Source organism: Aspergillus melleus, assembly GCF_016097325.1.
Source record: "Aspergillus melleus strain CBS 546.65 chromosome Unknown contig2, whole genome shotgun sequence".
NCBI lineage: Eukaryota > Fungi > Ascomycota > Eurotiomycetes > Eurotiales > Aspergillaceae > Aspergillus > Aspergillus melleus.
The window spans coordinates 4,693,058-4,711,245 of record NW_025763371.1 but is presented as its reverse complement, the minus strand read 5'-3'; the positions used below and the strand labels follow the sequence as shown (position 1 = coordinate 4,711,245).

The window sequence follows — 18,188 nt, the reverse complement described above, 5'->3', positions numbered from 1 at the left end:
CATAGAGGAAGTTTTCCCGTGCCGTGCGGACCTCACATTCAACATTCAGCGAAATTGTCTCTGTCGAGTCGAGATCCGTTCAGTCAAATTATCCATAGAGGGTCATCGCGCGCCTTACCGCCGCCAACCGAAACGAATAACGAACTCCCACCCAAAGCGCACAGACTTGTATTAGGTCCTCAAAATGAGCGTCCAGTTACCCCCCGCCACGCATCGCAAACGCGCCTTGCCCCAGGGCGAGCTCGAGGCCGCCTCGACGCTGAAACTTGGCGCGGACCAGAACACCCACACGCTGTCGCTGTCCGAAGCGCGTCTCGTCATCAACAAGGTGCTGGAGAACAAACGGAGAGGGGGCAAGAAATACGAGGAGCCGGAGTGAGTTCAGTTCTACGGCAGCTGCAGGAATGCGGGCAAGCGTTCTTTGTGACGCCCGCCGGCTGGGATAAAGAATGACCCATGCTTACACATGCAGAAACCTTACCAAAACCTTGGACTACTTGGAGGTCTTTGCGAGGTTCAAGGACGAAGAGAATATCAAGGCTGTTGAGCGACTGCTTAATTCGCATACGGAGTTGGAGATGTTCGAGCGGTCTCAGCTGGGTATGGTTATCCTCTTACTTTCTTTCTCCTGTTTGGTGCTTTTGTTCTTTCTCTTTGTTGATTTGTTGTTGTTGTCGATGTCTATGCCACTTCCGTCGTTATCACATGTCAAGAGGCTAGTCTAACGTTGTACAGGGAGTCTGTGTTGCGACAATGCCGAAGAAGCCAAGTCACTCATTCCTAGTCTGCAGCACAAAATCTCCGATGGGGATCTGCAAGAACTTCTGGATGAGTTGACCAAGCTGCGGAATTTCACCGAGTAAACTGTTGACAGATTATATCGTGTCATCTATTGCTTGGCGACTTGGCCTCTCTTTTTTTCATTTATTTCATGGTCTGTTTGTCTGTGACATTTGTCTCATTTTCAACGACGGCTTCAGCCTCGTATAGCAGGGAGTTATGGGAGTTTATCGGACATCTGGGAGAAATTACATTCCGAGATCAGCGGGCGACGGATAACATAGAAAGGGTCGCGCGTTGTACGGGAATCTCTGAAAAACAAAAAAGGACAAAGGCAGTGCGATTAGAGGGTGGCTGCATGAGACAGAAAAATGCCTCGACTCGTGATGACGAAAAAGAAAATGTGACACTGCATTCCGTCAAGGCATGTGGTTATGCTTAGTGGGAAGTCGCAATCATACAGCTGGCTGCGACGCAAGGGATTTGATAATGATGAAAACATTTGTAGATATTAATTGGACTGCACCGACGTCGTCTGAGCAGCGGAAATCTGTATGAGATGCATGATAACCATTTGCATTAAGTAATGAGATCTCGGTAAGGGGGGAAAGTCATCCCGTAGGGAGCAAAAAAAAGGTGGTACAGAGTACATACATCTGCCACTATGGTGCTATGAGTGCATAATAGAGTCACAGGCTCACACAACACTACTACCTAAACAGGTGCCTGGTCGGTAGACCCGAGCGTGCCACCTTCCATCAGGATAGAGGCTATTAGATATCCATTATATAACAGCTATTCGGCCAAGGCCTCTCATTGGAAGTATAGCGAGGGGACACAGTCTGGGCAATGACCTCCGTCCGCGGTAAGGAAATTGCCAAAAGATTGGCATAGACAAATTCTCCGGAGATCGATCGCCTCTCCGAGTCACCCCGTTCCAGTTTCCCGTCCGGACAGCAGAGGAAAGACGGGGAAGATGAATCATGATTTGGTCATAGCGAGGGAACTACTACCGAGTAGTGTCTAGTAGTAGTCTTCATCTCCAGAGAGGTGGGGCTCTTGCTGTCTTTTTTTCTTCTAGGATGAGAAAGGCATTCTTATTAGGTTATTATTAGCATTTCACATTATCCAAAGCAGTGCTGCCCAAGGGCGAATGACCAATGGGAGACGGGCAGATTAGTTCCCAGCAACCTTGAACTCAGCAGGAACTCCGCCTAGGGCCAGTCTGCTCCGGAGATGGCTCTTATTCTCCCTTCACCCACATGGACCGACCTGGGAGGCTGTGGGGAAAGCCGCCGGCTGCAGGGCCGATCCCCGTTGCCGGTTTGGCACTAGGCCAGATTGGCTGGAGGCGAGCTGGTGTGATTGGCTGCGGGGGTGGTGTTATCAGAGCATGGTGATTGGTGGGAGTAGATGAGTAATCACCCGTGACTGGAGCGCTCGGCATGTTTGTCGGCTTTGCGCGGTACTTTTGGAGAGGATGAGACTGAGCTTTATTCGTCAGGATCTTACAGGACTAGTGCGGGTTGCCGGCAGACTTATCTTTTCTCTGTTTCAATTGATCAATTCATCCCCTTCACATACCTCAAGTGTAAGTACATACTTTGCACTCTCGGGACTCCAGAGTCCTGCCATACTCCGGAGTACTCATTAATCAGTCGATCCACCGCCCTTTCCCAGTACGTAATACCAAGCCCCAGCTCGGCCGCCATCAGATCGCAGACCCAATCAGCTGGGCGAGGCTTATCTCGAACCGCAGCAGGAACCAAAGCGGTGGTTGTTCATGACGTCCAACCGCTGCATATCTGTTACGTGTGGGAAATCCTTTGCCTCGAAGCTCCGGACTTTTCTCTTATTGATCCTGATGACTGTTCGCTTGACCCGGAATTATCATGGCCATCTCAATTGTCATAATATCAACGACGGGGTCATTCTTTCATCCCTTCGCGTCTGGATTCTCTCTCCTTTTTCTTTTTCTTTTTCTTTTTCCTTTTCCCCGTCGTTTTTCTTGTTCCCGGGAGGCCTGTAGGTAGGAAGGTCGTTGATCTCGCGTGCAGCGCAGCAAGCAGCATCGCGACCCGAATCCACCGCGATTCCCTAATCACCGATTTCTTTCGTCAAATCGTATTATCTTTATCATTGCGCCGAGACTCCTCCCCGATCTGCCACGCTCCGGTTCCGCTGTGGTCGGTGCTCTGCGCTCGGTGGTCTCTTGTGTCTGTTCTCTGTACTCCCCGACTGGACATCTTCCTCTGGCCTCGTTGCGCCTGCTGTGCCCTGATAAGCTTCTCCGCTGCGGTTCGCACGTCCATTCAGCCCCCTGGCCGTTTCCAATCTGCCTGCCCGTCATTGGTCCGTTGGCCGCGCACTCTCCTTCCCGCTTCGTCCAGGACTCCAGCCTCGAGCTCAACCCCGGATATTCCTCATCATTGCCTGATCCTCATCATATCTCGGGGTTCTTACTCTTAGCTACCTTCCTTCTGAGCCCTGTGCGGAGCATCTTGGTGGAGTTTCCGAACGTCCCGGGTCATTTACGTGTCGAAAAATCCCCGTTGCGATTGGAGAGGTTCCTATCATATCGTCATTCCGCGTTACCTTTGTGAGGAATCATATCTCCTATCTTTCGCCTTTCCCCCCCAATCTCACCCTCTGCATTATCTATCGGGGTCGCATCCTTCTGGCCGGATCTGAATGGCTGCCGTTATCACTCTTCAGTCGTCTTCGACGACGGGGCCGACGGCTACCACGGCGGCCTCTTTTCAGCAGCCATCCTCTGATCATATCATCCGGCCCCGAGTCCCCGGTTCGACTTCCACGCCAATCTCTCCCTCCGCATCAATTGGTACCCTTCCCCGTGTCCCTGTACCCGGTCGGGATGGCCCCAGTTGCGACGCTTGTTTGCGCAGAAAAAGCCGGTGCGCTATGAATGAAATGGTGAAAAAGTGCTACTCGTGCGATTTTCATCGTCAGGATTGCACATTTACCCTGTCTGCGGTGGCGAGCCGTCCTGGCACCGCCGATTTGCAGTCCAAGAAACGAAAGTTGGACGATTCCGCCCCGGATGATGTAGAATCCTCCAAGAGGTATGAATCAAGCCTCGAAGTGGACATCCCAGTCCGATTTCGGACATTGCATATAGATAGACGTGGGAACGCTAATCTTGTCCCCGCTGACAGGCAATCAACCGTCCCCCCAGTTTCCAAACCTGAACTCTCTCGTGCACCCTTGAACGGCCACCCTCGAATCACGTCGGGGTATTGGCATCAGCAAACCCAGCACATCGGTTTAACTACCGAACTGGAACCCACTCTCCTCGAATATCTCCCCCTGGATCACAACCTCGAAGGATCTGTCGCCTCGTCCCGCGTCCGGAAGTTCGCTGACGACGGGACCTTCATGCGGGTGGTCAACACCCTCTCCCAAGCGGGCGTACCGCCGCCCCCTCCCTTGGATGCCATTGAAAGCCTGGTCGCTCCCTATGGCCCGACGTTGATCGATAAATTCTTCGAAAATGTTCATCCGACCTTCCCCATTCTCATGGAGGACACCTTCCGCCAGTCGTACCGCTCCCGGCAAGGCATGCCCCCTCTCTTGCTATGTGCCGTCTACGTGCTGGCCTTGAAGTTTGTGGACGTGGGCCCGGCGTCTCAAGCCGCCCGACGACCCGATGTCAGCCGCCTGGAAAGTACGGCCCTGAGACTGCTCAACGAGTCGTTGCCTCATGCCTCCATCTCAACCATCCAGGCAGGTGTGTTGCTCATGGAAAAGTCCACCATCGCCACATCCGCATTGAACGCTCAATTAGTCACCGCCGGGTTCGAGCTTGGCCTGCACCAGGACTGTTCGGAATGGAGGATGGAGACCTGGGAGAAGGGTCTCCGCAAGCGTCTCGCTTGGGCCCTTTACATGCAGGATAAATGGTCCGCGCTGGTACACGGACGCCCGTCTCACATCTTTTCTTTTAACTGGACGGTGAAGGATCTGGTGGAGCAGGATTTCACCGATGCATTTCCCTCGCCGTCAACCCAGTCCGATGATGCTCCCGTGGGCCACGGCCCTCTCTACTTCTGTCACATGGTGGCCCTGACGACCATCCTTTCCGATATCCTGGACCGCTTTTACACACTGCAGGCGATCGAGGAGTTCAAATCAGCCGGCATCAACCGCACGCGAATGATCCTGGAACGCGCCAAACCCGCACAGATCCGCCTGAAGGACTGGTTTGGACGTCTGCCTGCCGAATTGAAAATGGAGTCGGGCGGCGACCTCTTCGAAACGATCAACGAGGATAACGCCCGCAACGGAGCGTTGCACCTGTCGTATTTCGCCACGGAAATCACCCTTCACCGTTGCATCGTGAGATCTCTCGGCCAGGAGACGGCGGATGCTTACCTGTCTCACATTTGCCGCTCCGCTGCGAAGACGCGGTTGATTTCAGCGATGGACTTTGTCAATCGTCTCCGACCTCCGCATCTCCGATCCTTCTGGCCTGCTGCATCGCGCACTAACTTTGCCCTGATCGGCTCCTTCGGAGTGCTCCTGCGCATCACCGCCCCGACAAAAGAGGAGGGCGAGTTCTACCGTCTCCGGCTGTGTGAATACCGCTGGACCTTGAGCGTCAGTAAGAAGAACGCCGAGTTCCTAGAGTTCGCTCTCGATAGTCTGGATCAGGCCACCAACCTCGACCAACACGTCCCCGAGAAACCGGGTATTGACGAGCTGATGACGAGCGCGGCAAAGCCGATCACCACGACCCAGCCGCGCATCACGTCTGCAACGCAGCTGGAGGATTCGATCCTCGAGATTGAACCGCCAGGCGGTACCTCGTCTGTGATCTCGGGACTGGCATCGCCGGCGACCTCGATTAGCGACGAGAGTCTCCACGACGCCGCGATCCCGCCTCTATAATCCGACACTCCCTAATTACCCTACTTTCACCTTTCCACGGAGGTCACCTCCTATCTTCGACACTCCTCACCTGATGCCATATAATGACCTCCACTGTTTTGTTTTCTAGATTTCGGCGCATTGTTTCGAGGTCGCGCACTTGATGATACCTTGTTGGCTTTCTGGGGATCTTCACGACTGATTGATTGATCGCATGTGATTGTTTTCTTTGTAGGCTTTATGAATAATATCCGGGATGGATGAATGATTGTTTTGCACGCATGTATATATGGGATATTTGTTTATGACGGATGGGCATAGACTGGACACGGCGATCGGATAGAAGAATGAATAATGATTTGATTCACAAGCCAGGGCCATTTCGTAGGGTTCCTCGAGATTTATACCTACGCAATCGAGGGGCAGGCAGTTTTCCTCATTTTGCTCGGTTATAACGCAATCCTGCCTCCGGAGAGGTGATTATGCCTCGAATGGCACAATGCCAAGTCACATGTTCTCCTGGTCGTTCCTGCCTGAAGAAACGCATCTTCTGCTCCTCTCTCGTCCCCTCACTTCTCCTCTCGACACAACTTGCCTTTCGATCTGCCTACCTGCAGAACCGGCCACTCCTACCGCTCCCAGGGCCAATATCAGGTTTCTGCTGATTTGCTGGATGCGTCTCGCACGAGGGTAAATTGAACTTTCTGTTCCCCGATCTTGTACCTACCTCCGCTGGATGTTAGCTCCATCCAAATACCTCTGTTCAATTTCTTCGAGTTCTTTTCTTGCTCATCTAACAAGGTCGCATGACCCCGCTGGTTTCTTTCATATCCCTCCAAATCCCTACAATTACCATCAAATGCCATCTATTGCCCAACATGGCCATCACTCGTTCTCATTAACCTAAACCCCCGCCGACCACCTCCGCTCCATCAAACTGTCGGATCCACCGCATGATTTAAACTTGGTCAGCCACAGCTACTATTCCCATCCTGACAATACCCCCCTCGGTTTACTTTTGCCAAAATCTAAGCCGCCCGCAGGCCGCATTACCGGTAGGCTTGTCACGGCTGCCAGCCACCGCGAACGGGTTGCCAACGTTGATCTCAGTGGTACAATGGTTCCACAGAAGCAGGACAATGGGCCACAATATGTACGGAACTGTGGCGTCATGGTGGTATCCGGGCTTCTGATTTTAGAAAACGCCCGTGTTTGGGTGCGGAGTATATATGAGCGGGCAGAAAAGAAATGCGGCCTTCACCATGCCTATATAATGACGGCAAGTATGCTCTTTTTTGCTGGGTTTGATATTTTCTCTCTAACTCGAATGGGCTCCCTATGCATGCGCCATTGTCCGCGATTGCCAACCTACTGAGCATACCCTTGCCCTTAACGTGAATTCCAATCAGCCCCTAGTCTTCTTCTCTCCTGATATAAGACAGAACCATCTGGGGTCAGGAGGTTGACTAGACACATACACATAACTAATTGACCCACCACACATCTGCCATTCTGACCACCTCACCCAACCCCACGAAAAGCAATCATGGCCCGGAAAGACCTCCATCTCAGCACCGAAAAACCAATAAATGCCCATCTCTCCGCCTCCCCTCGCCCACTGACCCCTCCTACCCCTTCATCACCCCGAGTCCTCATCATCGGAGCCGGTGTGACAGGCCTCACAACAGCCTGGACTCTCCTGGACCGAGGATACCATGTGACCATTATATCGCGCGAGTGGGCCAACAGCAACGAGCGACTCACCTCGCAAGTCGCCGGCGCTCTCTGGGAACTGCCTCCTGCTGGCTGCGGGCCCCAGATGTACGGCGCGAAGATCCCCATGGCGCAGCGGTGGGCTCTCGAGAGTCTCCGCATATACCGCACGCTCGCAGACCGCAGGGAACTGGCGCGGGCCTTTGGTGTCCAGATGCGCATGTTCACTGCGTTCCACATGAACCGCGTAGACGAGGATACCGTGAAGAGCGATAAAGTGCGGTATATACAAGAAGCCGAGCTGGAGGGGTTCTCGCACGGGACGCAGCTGTTGAAGAAGTACGGGGTGAACGCCGACTCGCATGGCGGGTTAGAAGATGCATACGAGCACCTCGCACCTGTAATCGACACGGACGTGGCCATGTCGTTCCTGATGCGCCTGGTCCGACGGAAGGGTGGCCGCATGGAGACGGATACAGTGTACGGAGACCTCCTCGACCAGGAAGAACACCTGCTGAAGATCTACGAGGCGGACGCCATTGTGAACGCCACGGGTGTGTGGGCCGGCGACACGGCCAACGACGCCTCGGTCTATCCGCTCCGAGGCGGGCTCCTACGCGTGATCAACGACGGGACAGACTTCCCCAAGATCGAGAACAGCATGGTGGTGTCGTCTCCGACGCGAGAGGACGGGAGTTTCAAGGACATGGCGTTCCTGGTGCCGCGGAACGACCGGACCCTGCTCCTGGGGTCGATCTTGCATCAGGACTCGTGGCAGCTGGATCTAACGCCGTCGTGCGCGGAGGTCGTGCAGATGCGTCGCCGGTGCGAGGATCTCTTGCCGTGTTTGAAGAATGCGCGCTTGGATCCGCTGTGTCCGCTGGTGCAGGGACGACGGCCCATGAGGACGGGCCATGTGCGCGTGGAGCGCGAGAAGAGGCTGACGCCGCGGACGCGACCGAGTCGGATTGTGCATGCGTACGGGCATGGCGGCGCAGGGTGGTCTCTTGCTTTTGGATCCGCGAAGGAAGTGACTCGATTGGTGCAGGATGTGCTGCAGGTGAAGAATTGTTGCTGAGAGAACAGGGCAGGTCAATCAATGTGTTTTTTACGTTTTATGTCTACAAAAGATTGAGAGCGTTCGTACGAAATGACTTGAAATTGCATGTTACGAAAGCACAGTTTGATTTATCTGGTCATCATCATTCATTTGATTGGTTCAATCTATATGGAAGGTTCTATGCAAAAAGCAAAATCCACAACAACAAAAATGAATAACATGATTAAGGACTGTGATAATCCAGCCTTTTCTGTACAAAAAGACGCAGTATGATGCAAGCGTTCGATGACATGCTAAATACAAAGAACAATGGAATATTTGAGACAAGAGAAGGAGAGTAGACAATAGTCAGGAAAGAATGAGGGAGGGTAGGTAAGCGAGGGAATATTTCCAAAAAGAAAAGATGAAAAGAGGAAGTGGATGTAGTATGTATGTACAGGGCGGATCATGACCAAGAGAGAAGATGAGGGAGAGAGCAGGTAAGAGTGAAAGGAGGAGGGTAAGGGGGAAAAGTCTGATATCCAAAATAAACCAGACATCAATCCAAAACTAGAAATAGATCCGGACTCGAGCTTGTCACAAGTTCTTAGACATTGTTCGACTTGTTGCCACCTTCAATGCCCCGGTAGATGCTCGACTGAAGAAACTCATCTCTCATGATAGTACTGACATCCGAGTTACGGTAAGGGTGCACGTCTTCACGCTGCAGACCGCGCAGCTGTTCTCGGCCGGCAGTGGAGATGGAGCGCGTGTGCGAGTGGCGATGAGGCAGAGGAGAAAGCCGACCCGACGGCGAAGCGCGTCCGGAAGGCGACAGACGGCCCGACATGCCGGAATACGAGAGGGCCTGACGCGGCGCGAAGACAGGGAGCGAGGCATTGCTGGGCAGAGGCAGGAAGGACTCGGTGTCTGTGGAGACGTTGCTGAGACCGGAGCGGATGGAGGAGGCACGTTGGTTGCCGCCCAGCATGGGGAAGTTGTCGTTGCTGTACATGGTCGACATGCCGGAGGCAGCGGAGGAGCGCCACGAGTGGACGGCGCTGCGAGGAATGGTAATAACCTCCTCCTCAATGGGCAGCGCTTGTTGCATGGCCGTGGCGACGTCAACGGGGTCGCTGATGCCGGCGCCGGGGCGGCTCGACATGATCTTGGCCGACTTGCCGATCCAGAGCATCTGCTCGTGCTCACGAAGGTATCGATCGCCGCTGAAGGACTTCTGCACGATCTTGCGCGTCATCATCCCGAGTTTGCGACGGTGGTCGCTCTTCTCGTACATACGGCGGGTGATCCGTTCGACGTCTTCCGGTGTGGGAGACGAAGTGAGCACAGGGGCAGGCTCCGTGTCTTCGGCGTGCTGGCTCCATTCGCCTAACATTCCGAGCATCGAGATCTGCGCCTTTGCAAGAGCCAGAGCATCGTTGGGGGCAACGACGGCACTGAAGCGAGAGAAATTGTCGGGGTCGCTGAGAACTCGGAGCGACGCACCCACGTCGGTACAGACCACAGGCGCACCGGTCAGGGCAGCTTCACCCAAGGCTAGCGGGAGACCTTCCGACAAGGACGAGTTCAGGAAGAGCCAGGTGTTCTCCAACACCTTCATTGGGTCAGCTGTGCCGCGAAGAGTAACCTTGCCACGCAAACCCTTGGAAGCGATGATTTCTTGACATTCCGTGGAATACGTCGGGGCCTTGTCAATGGCGCCGTAGATGTCCAGGTGGTAATCATCGAACTTCCACTGGTTAATGATGATGTCGGCGGCGAGGAGTGCCGTTTTGATGTCCTTGGCATACCAAACGTGGGACAACATCGTAACCGTGGGGCGCTGGGATTTGATTTCCTTGACGGGGGCAAACTTCTGCATATCCGTGATACCATTGACGACGGGATCGACCTTGCGGCGGAACACATTGCGATGCTCGATACTTCCTTGACAGGTACCAATTTCAGCCTCCCATCCGGGATTGAAGAAATCCGCACAGGGAAGGATGATATCAGCATGGTGCAGGGTCAAAGCAGAGGTGATACGCATCAAGCCCAGCAATGCATTTCGAACGAACGGCGACAGTTTGCACAAAGCAGACGAAAGACACAGGTTGGTTTCTCTCCAGCTGATGGCATGGTCCCAAATCTGCAAGGTGCAGTTCTTCTTGACCTTGCAGACCACTCCATAAGAGGCGCTGACACTGTGGTGAGATGCCTGGAACACGCTCGGGATCTTTTCCGGGATGGGGATGGAGAAGATGAACAAATACCGGTACCACAGCTCCAACGCGACGTCGAGCGAGGCGAGTGTGGGAAGCTCAGTACGGAACCACTCGGAAGATGGCGTGGCGTTGGGCATCTCTTGAGTAAGCCACAGATTACGCCAGCTCTCCTTGACAATGTCACTGTTCCACACTTGGGTCCAATGACGCGACTCCTGGAAGTAGGTGTTGAGGTTGACCAGGGCTCGGGTGGCTTGATGGATGTCGGCCTTTGAAAGATGGACGGAGCGGGCTCCCTTGACCAATGCAGTGAGGATCGGAATGAAGTTGAGTTTGATGTCAGTGTCGCTGGCAGAGGTGACGTTCTCGACCTCGGAGTCGAGCTTGTTCCTAAAGAGACCATGGGTAGGGGTGAGGAAATCCAGACCCCAGAGGGGGACAACCTTCAAGGACAGAATGTTCTGCTCGGTCTGGTGCTTGGGTACGCCGAAATCGTTGGCCGACTCGCAGATCATGTGCCATTTAATGGACCGCAGGGAATTGATCATATCACGTCGACAGGCAGAGACACCACCGCCTTCGTTAGGCCAGGTACCTGTATCAGCAGCCATGACATGCAACGATTTCTCGGTGTCCGAGCCAAAGTCCTTAGATCGAGTGTTGACAACAGCATCACCTCCAGGTCCAAAATTAAACAGATCACTCATCTTCACCGCAAGAGGAGTCCAGCTAGAGATGTCGTCGTCCAGATCGGCACTGGCTGTAATAGTATCCGCACGAAGATCCAAGTATTTCTTTGCCGCCGCGAGGTTTCCGCGATCCCGGCTGCGCCAGTAAGGCGCAAGGGTCTTGTCTCGCCGGAGAAGTCGGTCGTCCATCCATCGAACAATGATACCATCAAAGTCAGCACGGTCTTTCCAGGCCTTCCAGATCAGTGAACGAGCACGAGAGGTTGACACGGGGAAGCGTTTGGTTGTCAGTCCGAGAGACCGGGTCAAGATGTTTGAGTTCAATCTCTCGCAGTAGACAAGGGGGTTGTCATTCACAAAGCTGGTATGCCTGGGTTTCGCAAGTACGGCCAGGTAGTCGTGTTCAATCATGGGCGGGGTCTGTACCGTTTGTCCGTTGAGCGTGGTAAAGATCATCGGGTGGAACTTGTGGTCATACAACCAACGAGCTTCATAAACATCCGCTCCCTGGACGAAAGTGGCCTCTGTGACCTTGGAATGAGGAATCCATCGATCCACCTTCTGAGCATGGCGAAGAGGAGGTGCACACCAGGAGACAGTACAAGTGATATGCGAAAGCGCAAACTCGGCCCGAAGCAGTTCGTCACCGAATCGTGGATTCTTGCGGTAGTGGTACTTGAAGCGAACGAGATTGCCATCTTTCATGTAAGAACCAGCCTCGATGAGACCTTTGCGGTTGTACTGGATGCTTTGGAGGTTGTTCTGTCCACGCACGCAACGCCTACCCATTGGAATCTTGGTGTCTGAAGTCTTCGAGAGCGCGAAGTTCTTTTTCGTCGGAGCGCGGTAGTCATAGTGGTACTCGTTAAGCAGCTTGCCGTCTTTGAATTCTTGTCGGATGAGTAACAAGATCTCCTTGGAGTATGTGTTGATGTATCGGAGATGCTTCGTTCCTTCAGGTTCGGTTTTAGACTCCCCAAGGTAGATGTAGACTTTGAATCCACCATCTGCCTCGTCGTGTCTGAAAGCAGTGAATGTTCCATCAAGGCTCTGGATGATGTACCTGCTCTTCTTGATGCTGATCGTCATGCCCTTTGTCTCGTCCCAAAGCCGTTTGACATTCGTCCGGCCAGCGAACAAGAAAAATGTAAGACACATATCCTGGAAGAATTTGGCATAAGACCACAGCATATTCAGCACGAAGACAAGGGGCACTCGGATGGCCGCAGGGCGATCACTCATGACGTGGGCGAATTCCCTCTGGAACTCGGGGTCAGCTACCAAAGCAACGACAGTGAACTTGATCATTGAGGAAAGACAGTAATGGAAGGAGTTCCCAATTTTTTTTAGCATGGAGATGGCCTTCTGGGGTCTCTTGGGGATGTACGGGATATAGGCTGGAGATTCGTTATCCTTGATGATGGCAGCTTCACCGGTACCGTAGTTCGCATAGTCGAGGATGCTAACAGCCGTGGCAGCGCCGAGATTGGTCCGCGCAACGTGCACTTCGAAGTCGTTTGTGTCAAATTGTCGCAAGCTCTCCTGGAGCCACTGTCGGTTATGATCGGGGAACTCAGATGGCTGGCCGAGACAGCGATCCAACAGGGCAGTTCGCACGGATTTCGGAAGCTTTTCCCAGTGAGCGTCACATTCGAACCCGAGGCAAAGTTGGCGCAGAAGCTCCTTCTTGGCCCAGCGCACGACGAGCGGCGTGTTGGTTTCCTCACGGAGCTGTCGGGCGGTGGTCTCGGTTACACCTGCGGTGACGAGCGACTCGGCAAGGACCGCATAGTCGTGCGGCATCCGCAGCATACACTCCGCCACTGCGTGGAGGAGGGTTTCGGCAATGACCTGACAATTGGCACTGACGTCGATGCGCTCATCGAGACCACGTCCCACACACACCGCAATCCTAAGCTGAGTTGACGTGTTGCAGCTCAGAGCCTGAATGTTCGGGCCCAGGGATCCTAAGGGAACAAGCTCGAGCACAATTTGTCCCTTTTCCCAGGCTCCTAGGGCTTTGTTGACCAGCTCCTGCGACTGTGGAAACGCCTCTTCAATTCTTGGCTCTTTTCTGCGCATGAGCAGAATGTTTTTCACCTCCACGCCGGGATGGATGCTGGGAGTGAGAGTCAACCTGGCGTCGGCGGGAATAACAGACATCCCCTCGAAAAAGGTCTGCAGCTCCTGTTGAGACCACTCAGGATCCGCCCATGGTGCAGTGAAAGCATGGAAGGTCTTGCCGAGTTCAACGGGGGATTCCACCTTCTTTGGCATGCCCATTTTCGATGCAAAGAGGGCGAGAATGGCGGTTGTCCACGTAGCGGACCCCAGACCAATCACCTGGGAGTACAAGAACCCTGGGAGACAGACCTTCAGAGCAATACCAACTGGAAGACCCACGACGACTCCCGCTAGCAAGGGCTTCAAAGCATGAGGTCCAGTGAAGATTTTCGTATACTGATACCAAAGCAAACCGGTATAGGCCAGGACGTAGGCAAAGAACATAATCATCGCCTCCACGGAAGACTGGAAGCTCCAGATGAGAGCGGTGGCCAGGGCAAGACTCCAGACGTGCCACATAAGATATTTACCGAACGTCTTCCAGTAGACCTTCCTCTTGAATTTGATGTCCCGCTTCTGCGAAGGTCGGATGTCCTTAGCGGTTTCGACCGCGACAGCCGAGTGCTTACCGATCAGATCATGGAGCTCTTGGGCCTTCGTGTCAATCAACACCGCACCGATGAGGTAGTACGCCAGACCGAAACCAACAGACATTCGGTAGGCATCCGTCAGCGCGGCCGAGAGACCGACAAGATGTCCACCACTCAGCAGCTCCACCCACTTATCAAGCAGGGCCAAGACGAAGTACAGAATGCCACAACCTATTTCTCTGCTCGACTGGCGCCAGTGGATAAAAGCGTTGTGAGATCGAATACCTTTCTGAGAACTGCGCAGCGTGTCAAGAGCGACCTTGGTTTGGATGTTCCATCCAGAACTGAACGGGATTGGACGGGGCACGTCTGCGTAACGGCAGTACCAGTCGAGGAGGAAGTTCGTCGAATCCCAATCGCGAGCAAGCTCAAGAACCAGCGTGTCGGGCGTTGCCTTGGTGAAGAACCACCGCTCCTTCTCCGCCATAACATCCTTGAACAGAGCTTCTCTTGACAGTTTGAGAACGGCAGGATCACTCAAGTTCCCGAAGACCTTCTCGTTGCCGTCACCGTGGGTGGCAACGTACCATTTCCGGATTTCAGTGTCATCGGTTCTTCGGATGTGCTGATACCAAGTCACCCACTTGGAGGCGATCGTTCGCAGACCAAAGAGAAGGAAGCCGATGAAGACATAGATGACGGCGAGATAAATGGCCGAATCGTGACCAGTGAAGGTTGTGACAATTGGCGAGATAAAAAGAATGGGGATGCAAGCGAAGATAACGGTGCGGCCGGACAAAAAGCTGGATCCGGGGTAACTGAAACTGGCAAGGGATGCAAAGGCGGAGAAGTAAATCGTCAGCGCAATGAGATAGAGGTAAAAGATAATTCCAGCACGAGGACCGTTAACCCCCGAGATGGCAACGAATCCGATCAGACCACCGGCGACAGTGAATGCGATACCAGCAATCAGTCTGGTGAGCACAAACATGTTGGAGGCAGCGAATGCCATGGAAATCAGGTAGTAAGGTCCGCCGCAAGCAATCCATGTACCGATGGCTCCAGACATGAGAAGCGATATCATCAGGGCAATAGTGGCGCTCTCCTGCTCCTCGTACGTCATGAATGCGGACAGGTACAATCCGCGACCGATGATGGTGAGCATAATGATATCAATCAGGGCTGGGAAGGCGAAGACACTGAGGAAAGTAAATCGCTGGTACCCCCTCATTGGTTTGACCTTGTCGTCTGGGTTCACGTCAATCTGTGCACCGGCATACGACGTAGCCATCTCAGGAGCACCATTGATCCAATCCGGCAGCTTCTCGTCCGTGTACTGCTTTCTGAAGCGATCCGACAGCAGTTTTCCGAAGGCACTGGGCGAGATGTCAAAGTACGCCTCGCATCGCGAGCCAAGGGCAAACGATTCAGCAAAAGCAGCCGCCTGATCGGATTGATTGTTGAACAAGGGGTTTCGATCTGTCACCTCGGCGTAGATCTCATCCAGAGCACCCTTCCTTGCGGCGCAGAAAAGCGAAAGCGCCAATATGTCGGCATACGGGTCAATAACATCATTCTGTAGAAGCTTGCACAGACTGTTGGAAATTAAAGCAAGGTCATTCTCACGGCGCTCTTTCAAGATTTGAGTAAAGACGGCATCGGTCTGATTGAAGAGAGCGAGACATTTAGAGGCAGATGGATAAGACGATTGTTGTTCCTGGTACCAAGCCACACGAGTGTTAATCAAGGATTCGGGAGATACAGATCCCTCGAGGTAAGAGATGGTGTTGAGTTCCTTGAGCTGGACAAATGAAGGCGCATCGATGAGCTGTCTCCGGATATATGCACAGATGGTATCCGAAGCCTCGCTCTTGGAATCGGTCAAGGAGAGGTGCTGCAACAAGAGCAGTCGCTCCTCCGGGCTCAAAGCGTCAATATCCTGAACAAGTCGACGGGGAAGCCCCGTGTCATCGACCAAATCATTTGACCATTTGGCGAAGGCAATCTCTGTCTCGAAGCAAACATGGCGAGGATGACCCTTTGCGGATAAGAATGTATGCAGCACCGTGCCAACCAATCCTTGAGCGTTCTTGGAAGCAAACACTTCGAAACCATCGGCATCCATCTGGTAAACAGCCCAGAAACGCATGTCAACGCTCTTGCGCAATCCAGAATCCAACGCAAGATACACTCGCAGAGAGTCGTTCGAGGCCATATTACACAGCTCCCTGAGTGAGGCAACGAGCTGGTCCGAAGTATTCAACTCGGAGGCGACATAGGTTTGGAGGAATTTCTTCAGAACCTTACCGATATCAGGAACCGTTGTTGCGGGGACCGGATGGAGCAGTGCGAGCGACTTGAGGCGTAGCTGGGACTGGAGAATTTCGGCAAAAGCAGTCGGTGTTGCCTCTGACCCAAGCGGAAAGCATCCCAATGAGTTGTATTCCAGTCCGGCCATGGATACGGATAATGGACTCCCTTGTGATTTGATCTGGGCAACCCACTCTGGCGGATCACGAACCGAGGTGTTCAGGCCGTCGGCCATAGTCGCATGAGTTTCAGAGGAATCAAGAACATCGTTCAAAGCCGGGAAGAGCTGAGCGAGGGTGTCCCATTCGTGCTGGTCGGCCACGGTATTTTTCACGTGTAAATTGGAGCGCCAACGATCGTGAGCCTTCATAACATCGGCGTCTTTCAACCAACCGAAAGAAGAGAGCGGCTCGGTGATCTTCACGTTCAGGGCGGCATTTTGCAAGGCAGACTGCCGGCCAATCCAAGGGATTGCGCTGTAGAAATTGCACCACTGAAGAGATCTCTGAACCACGGCATTGGACAACGGGGCATTGTCGTCCACGGTTTCCCACGCCAGTACCACAAAGTCTCTCATGCAAGCTTCGGAGACGAAAGCCTTAATCGTCGGCTGCAATTTCACGATTTGGAAGTAATCCCTCTTCTCACCCTGGGGCATGATACTAGCGTTTCGCATGACGAGTCCGGATATGGCGCCATTTTGGAGGGCTTTGTGATCTTTCAGGAATTTTTCGGGACCTGTTTCCAAATAAACCGCCAGGCACAATTCGTCGACAACCTCGATAAGCTTGGAGAAAACAGTCGGAGTGAATTTGTCTTCCCAGTTGGCGAACAGAATACCGCTGAAGACCGAGTTGTTGAAACTTCCCATCAAAACATTCTCGAACTTTTCAATGGCCAGCAGCAATGAATCATCCTTGGAGATGATGCGATCGAGGTCGACTCGGCCAACCAATTGTTTCCGTTCCGCGGTGGTGATCGCTTCCAGAGTACCAGGTTGAGAAGGGTCGACGATTAGTAAATCCCACTGATTCAGAACGCGCAGTTCGTCCTGGGTCGGGGGCGAATTGAAAGTGCCCAGGTAGACGCCAAAAGAAGACGGCTTCCGTCGTTCAAAGTTCCTCAAAACCAGCTGTCGGTCTGAAAGCCTTTCAAGTCGCTGGGCGACGTCGGACGGTATGGTCTCTGATCGCGGTCTTGTCTATAAGACACAAGGATATGCAGTCAGATCAACATTCCCGCATAGATCATCAATTGATCGCGAATTATAACTTTGCCTACCTTATGCCAGTTCCAGAGGCGCGTCACCCCCGAGTAAAGGAGCTTGAGCGAACCGATAGAAACACAAGCAAGCAAGATGGCAATGAAGACCTACTGGCGGGTTAGAGCAAACAGTTCTCATCGGGCCCAGGATACTTACAAACTGCCACCAGTTCTTCTTCATGTTATCCCACCCCACGGGTGAGACGTCGAGGATCTCGGCCATGTTGATTAGAGATTAAGATAGACGAGCAGAAATAAGATGCGCGTAAACGAGAGACCGAATAAATAAGGAGAAAATTATACTATTAAACGATGGCGCCCTCAAGGACTGGGGTGGTTGAGGGGTCACAATCACTGTCTCAAGAGAACCATGACGGTGCCATGCACTGGTCCCCGCGAGAAGTCCAATATGATGGAGATATAAGACTTCCGCCGAAAAGTTTAACGAGAGGAAGATACCGTGTAGAAAGATCGAGGAAGGAAGAAAATAAGAATGATAAACGAAAGGAAGGCGCAATAGTCGAAGGGAAAAAAAAAAGAAGAGAGAGAAAAGAAAAAAAAAAAAAAAAAATGCAAAATAAGATCGGATCAGTTAGCACAGAGTTGGCTGGCGTTCAACGAGAGAAAG

General features: G+C 53.0%; 4 protein-coding genes across 4 annotated transcripts; 3 read left to right on the top strand and 1 right to left on the bottom strand.

The window, feature by feature from the left end:
• Positions 1 to 184: 184 nt before the first annotated feature.
• On the top strand, positions 185 to 863 carry RPB4 (DNA-directed RNA polymerase II subunit RPB4; the record flags this gene model as incomplete). The annotated part of the gene is made up of 3 exons (XM_046086111.1): positions 185 to 375; positions 473 to 600; positions 736 to 863. 3 exons carry the CDS (start codon positions 185 to 187, stop codon positions 861 to 863), a joined length of 447 nt encoding a protein of 148 aa, XP_045942074.1.
• Positions 864 to 2,574: 1,711 nt separating this feature from the next.
• On the top strand, positions 2,575 to 6,036 carry DAL81_1 (putative C6 transcription factor (OTam)). The gene is made up of 2 exons (XM_046086110.1): positions 2,575 to 3,863; positions 3,957 to 6,036. Exons 1-2 carry the CDS (start codon positions 3,472 to 3,474, stop codon positions 5,686 to 5,688), a joined length of 2,124 nt encoding a protein of 707 aa, XP_045942073.1. The 5' UTR covers positions 2,575 to 3,471; the 3' UTR covers positions 5,689 to 6,036.
• A 2-nt stretch (positions 6,037 to 6,038) lies between these two features.
• On the bottom strand, positions 6,039 to 18,087 carry gtb3 (glycosyltransferase family 4 protein). The gene is made up of 2 exons (XM_046086108.1): positions 17,579 to 18,087; positions 6,039 to 17,498 (listed from the first exon to the last, which is right to left on the bottom strand). Exon 2 carries the CDS (start codon positions 17,166 to 17,168, stop codon positions 9,027 to 9,029), a length of 8,142 nt encoding a protein of 2,713 aa, XP_045942071.1. The 5' UTR covers positions 17,169 to 17,498; positions 17,579 to 18,087; the 3' UTR covers positions 6,039 to 9,026.
• Positions 7,214 to 8,458, top strand: LDX57_004447 (FAD-dependent oxidoreductase; the record flags this gene model as incomplete). The annotated part of the gene is made up of 1 exon (XM_046086109.1): positions 7,214 to 8,458. The coding sequence occupies one exon, from the start codon at positions 7,214 to 7,216 to the stop codon at positions 8,456 to 8,458; it is 1,245 nt and encodes a 414-aa protein (XP_045942072.1).
• Positions 18,088 to 18,188: the final 101 nt, after the last annotated feature.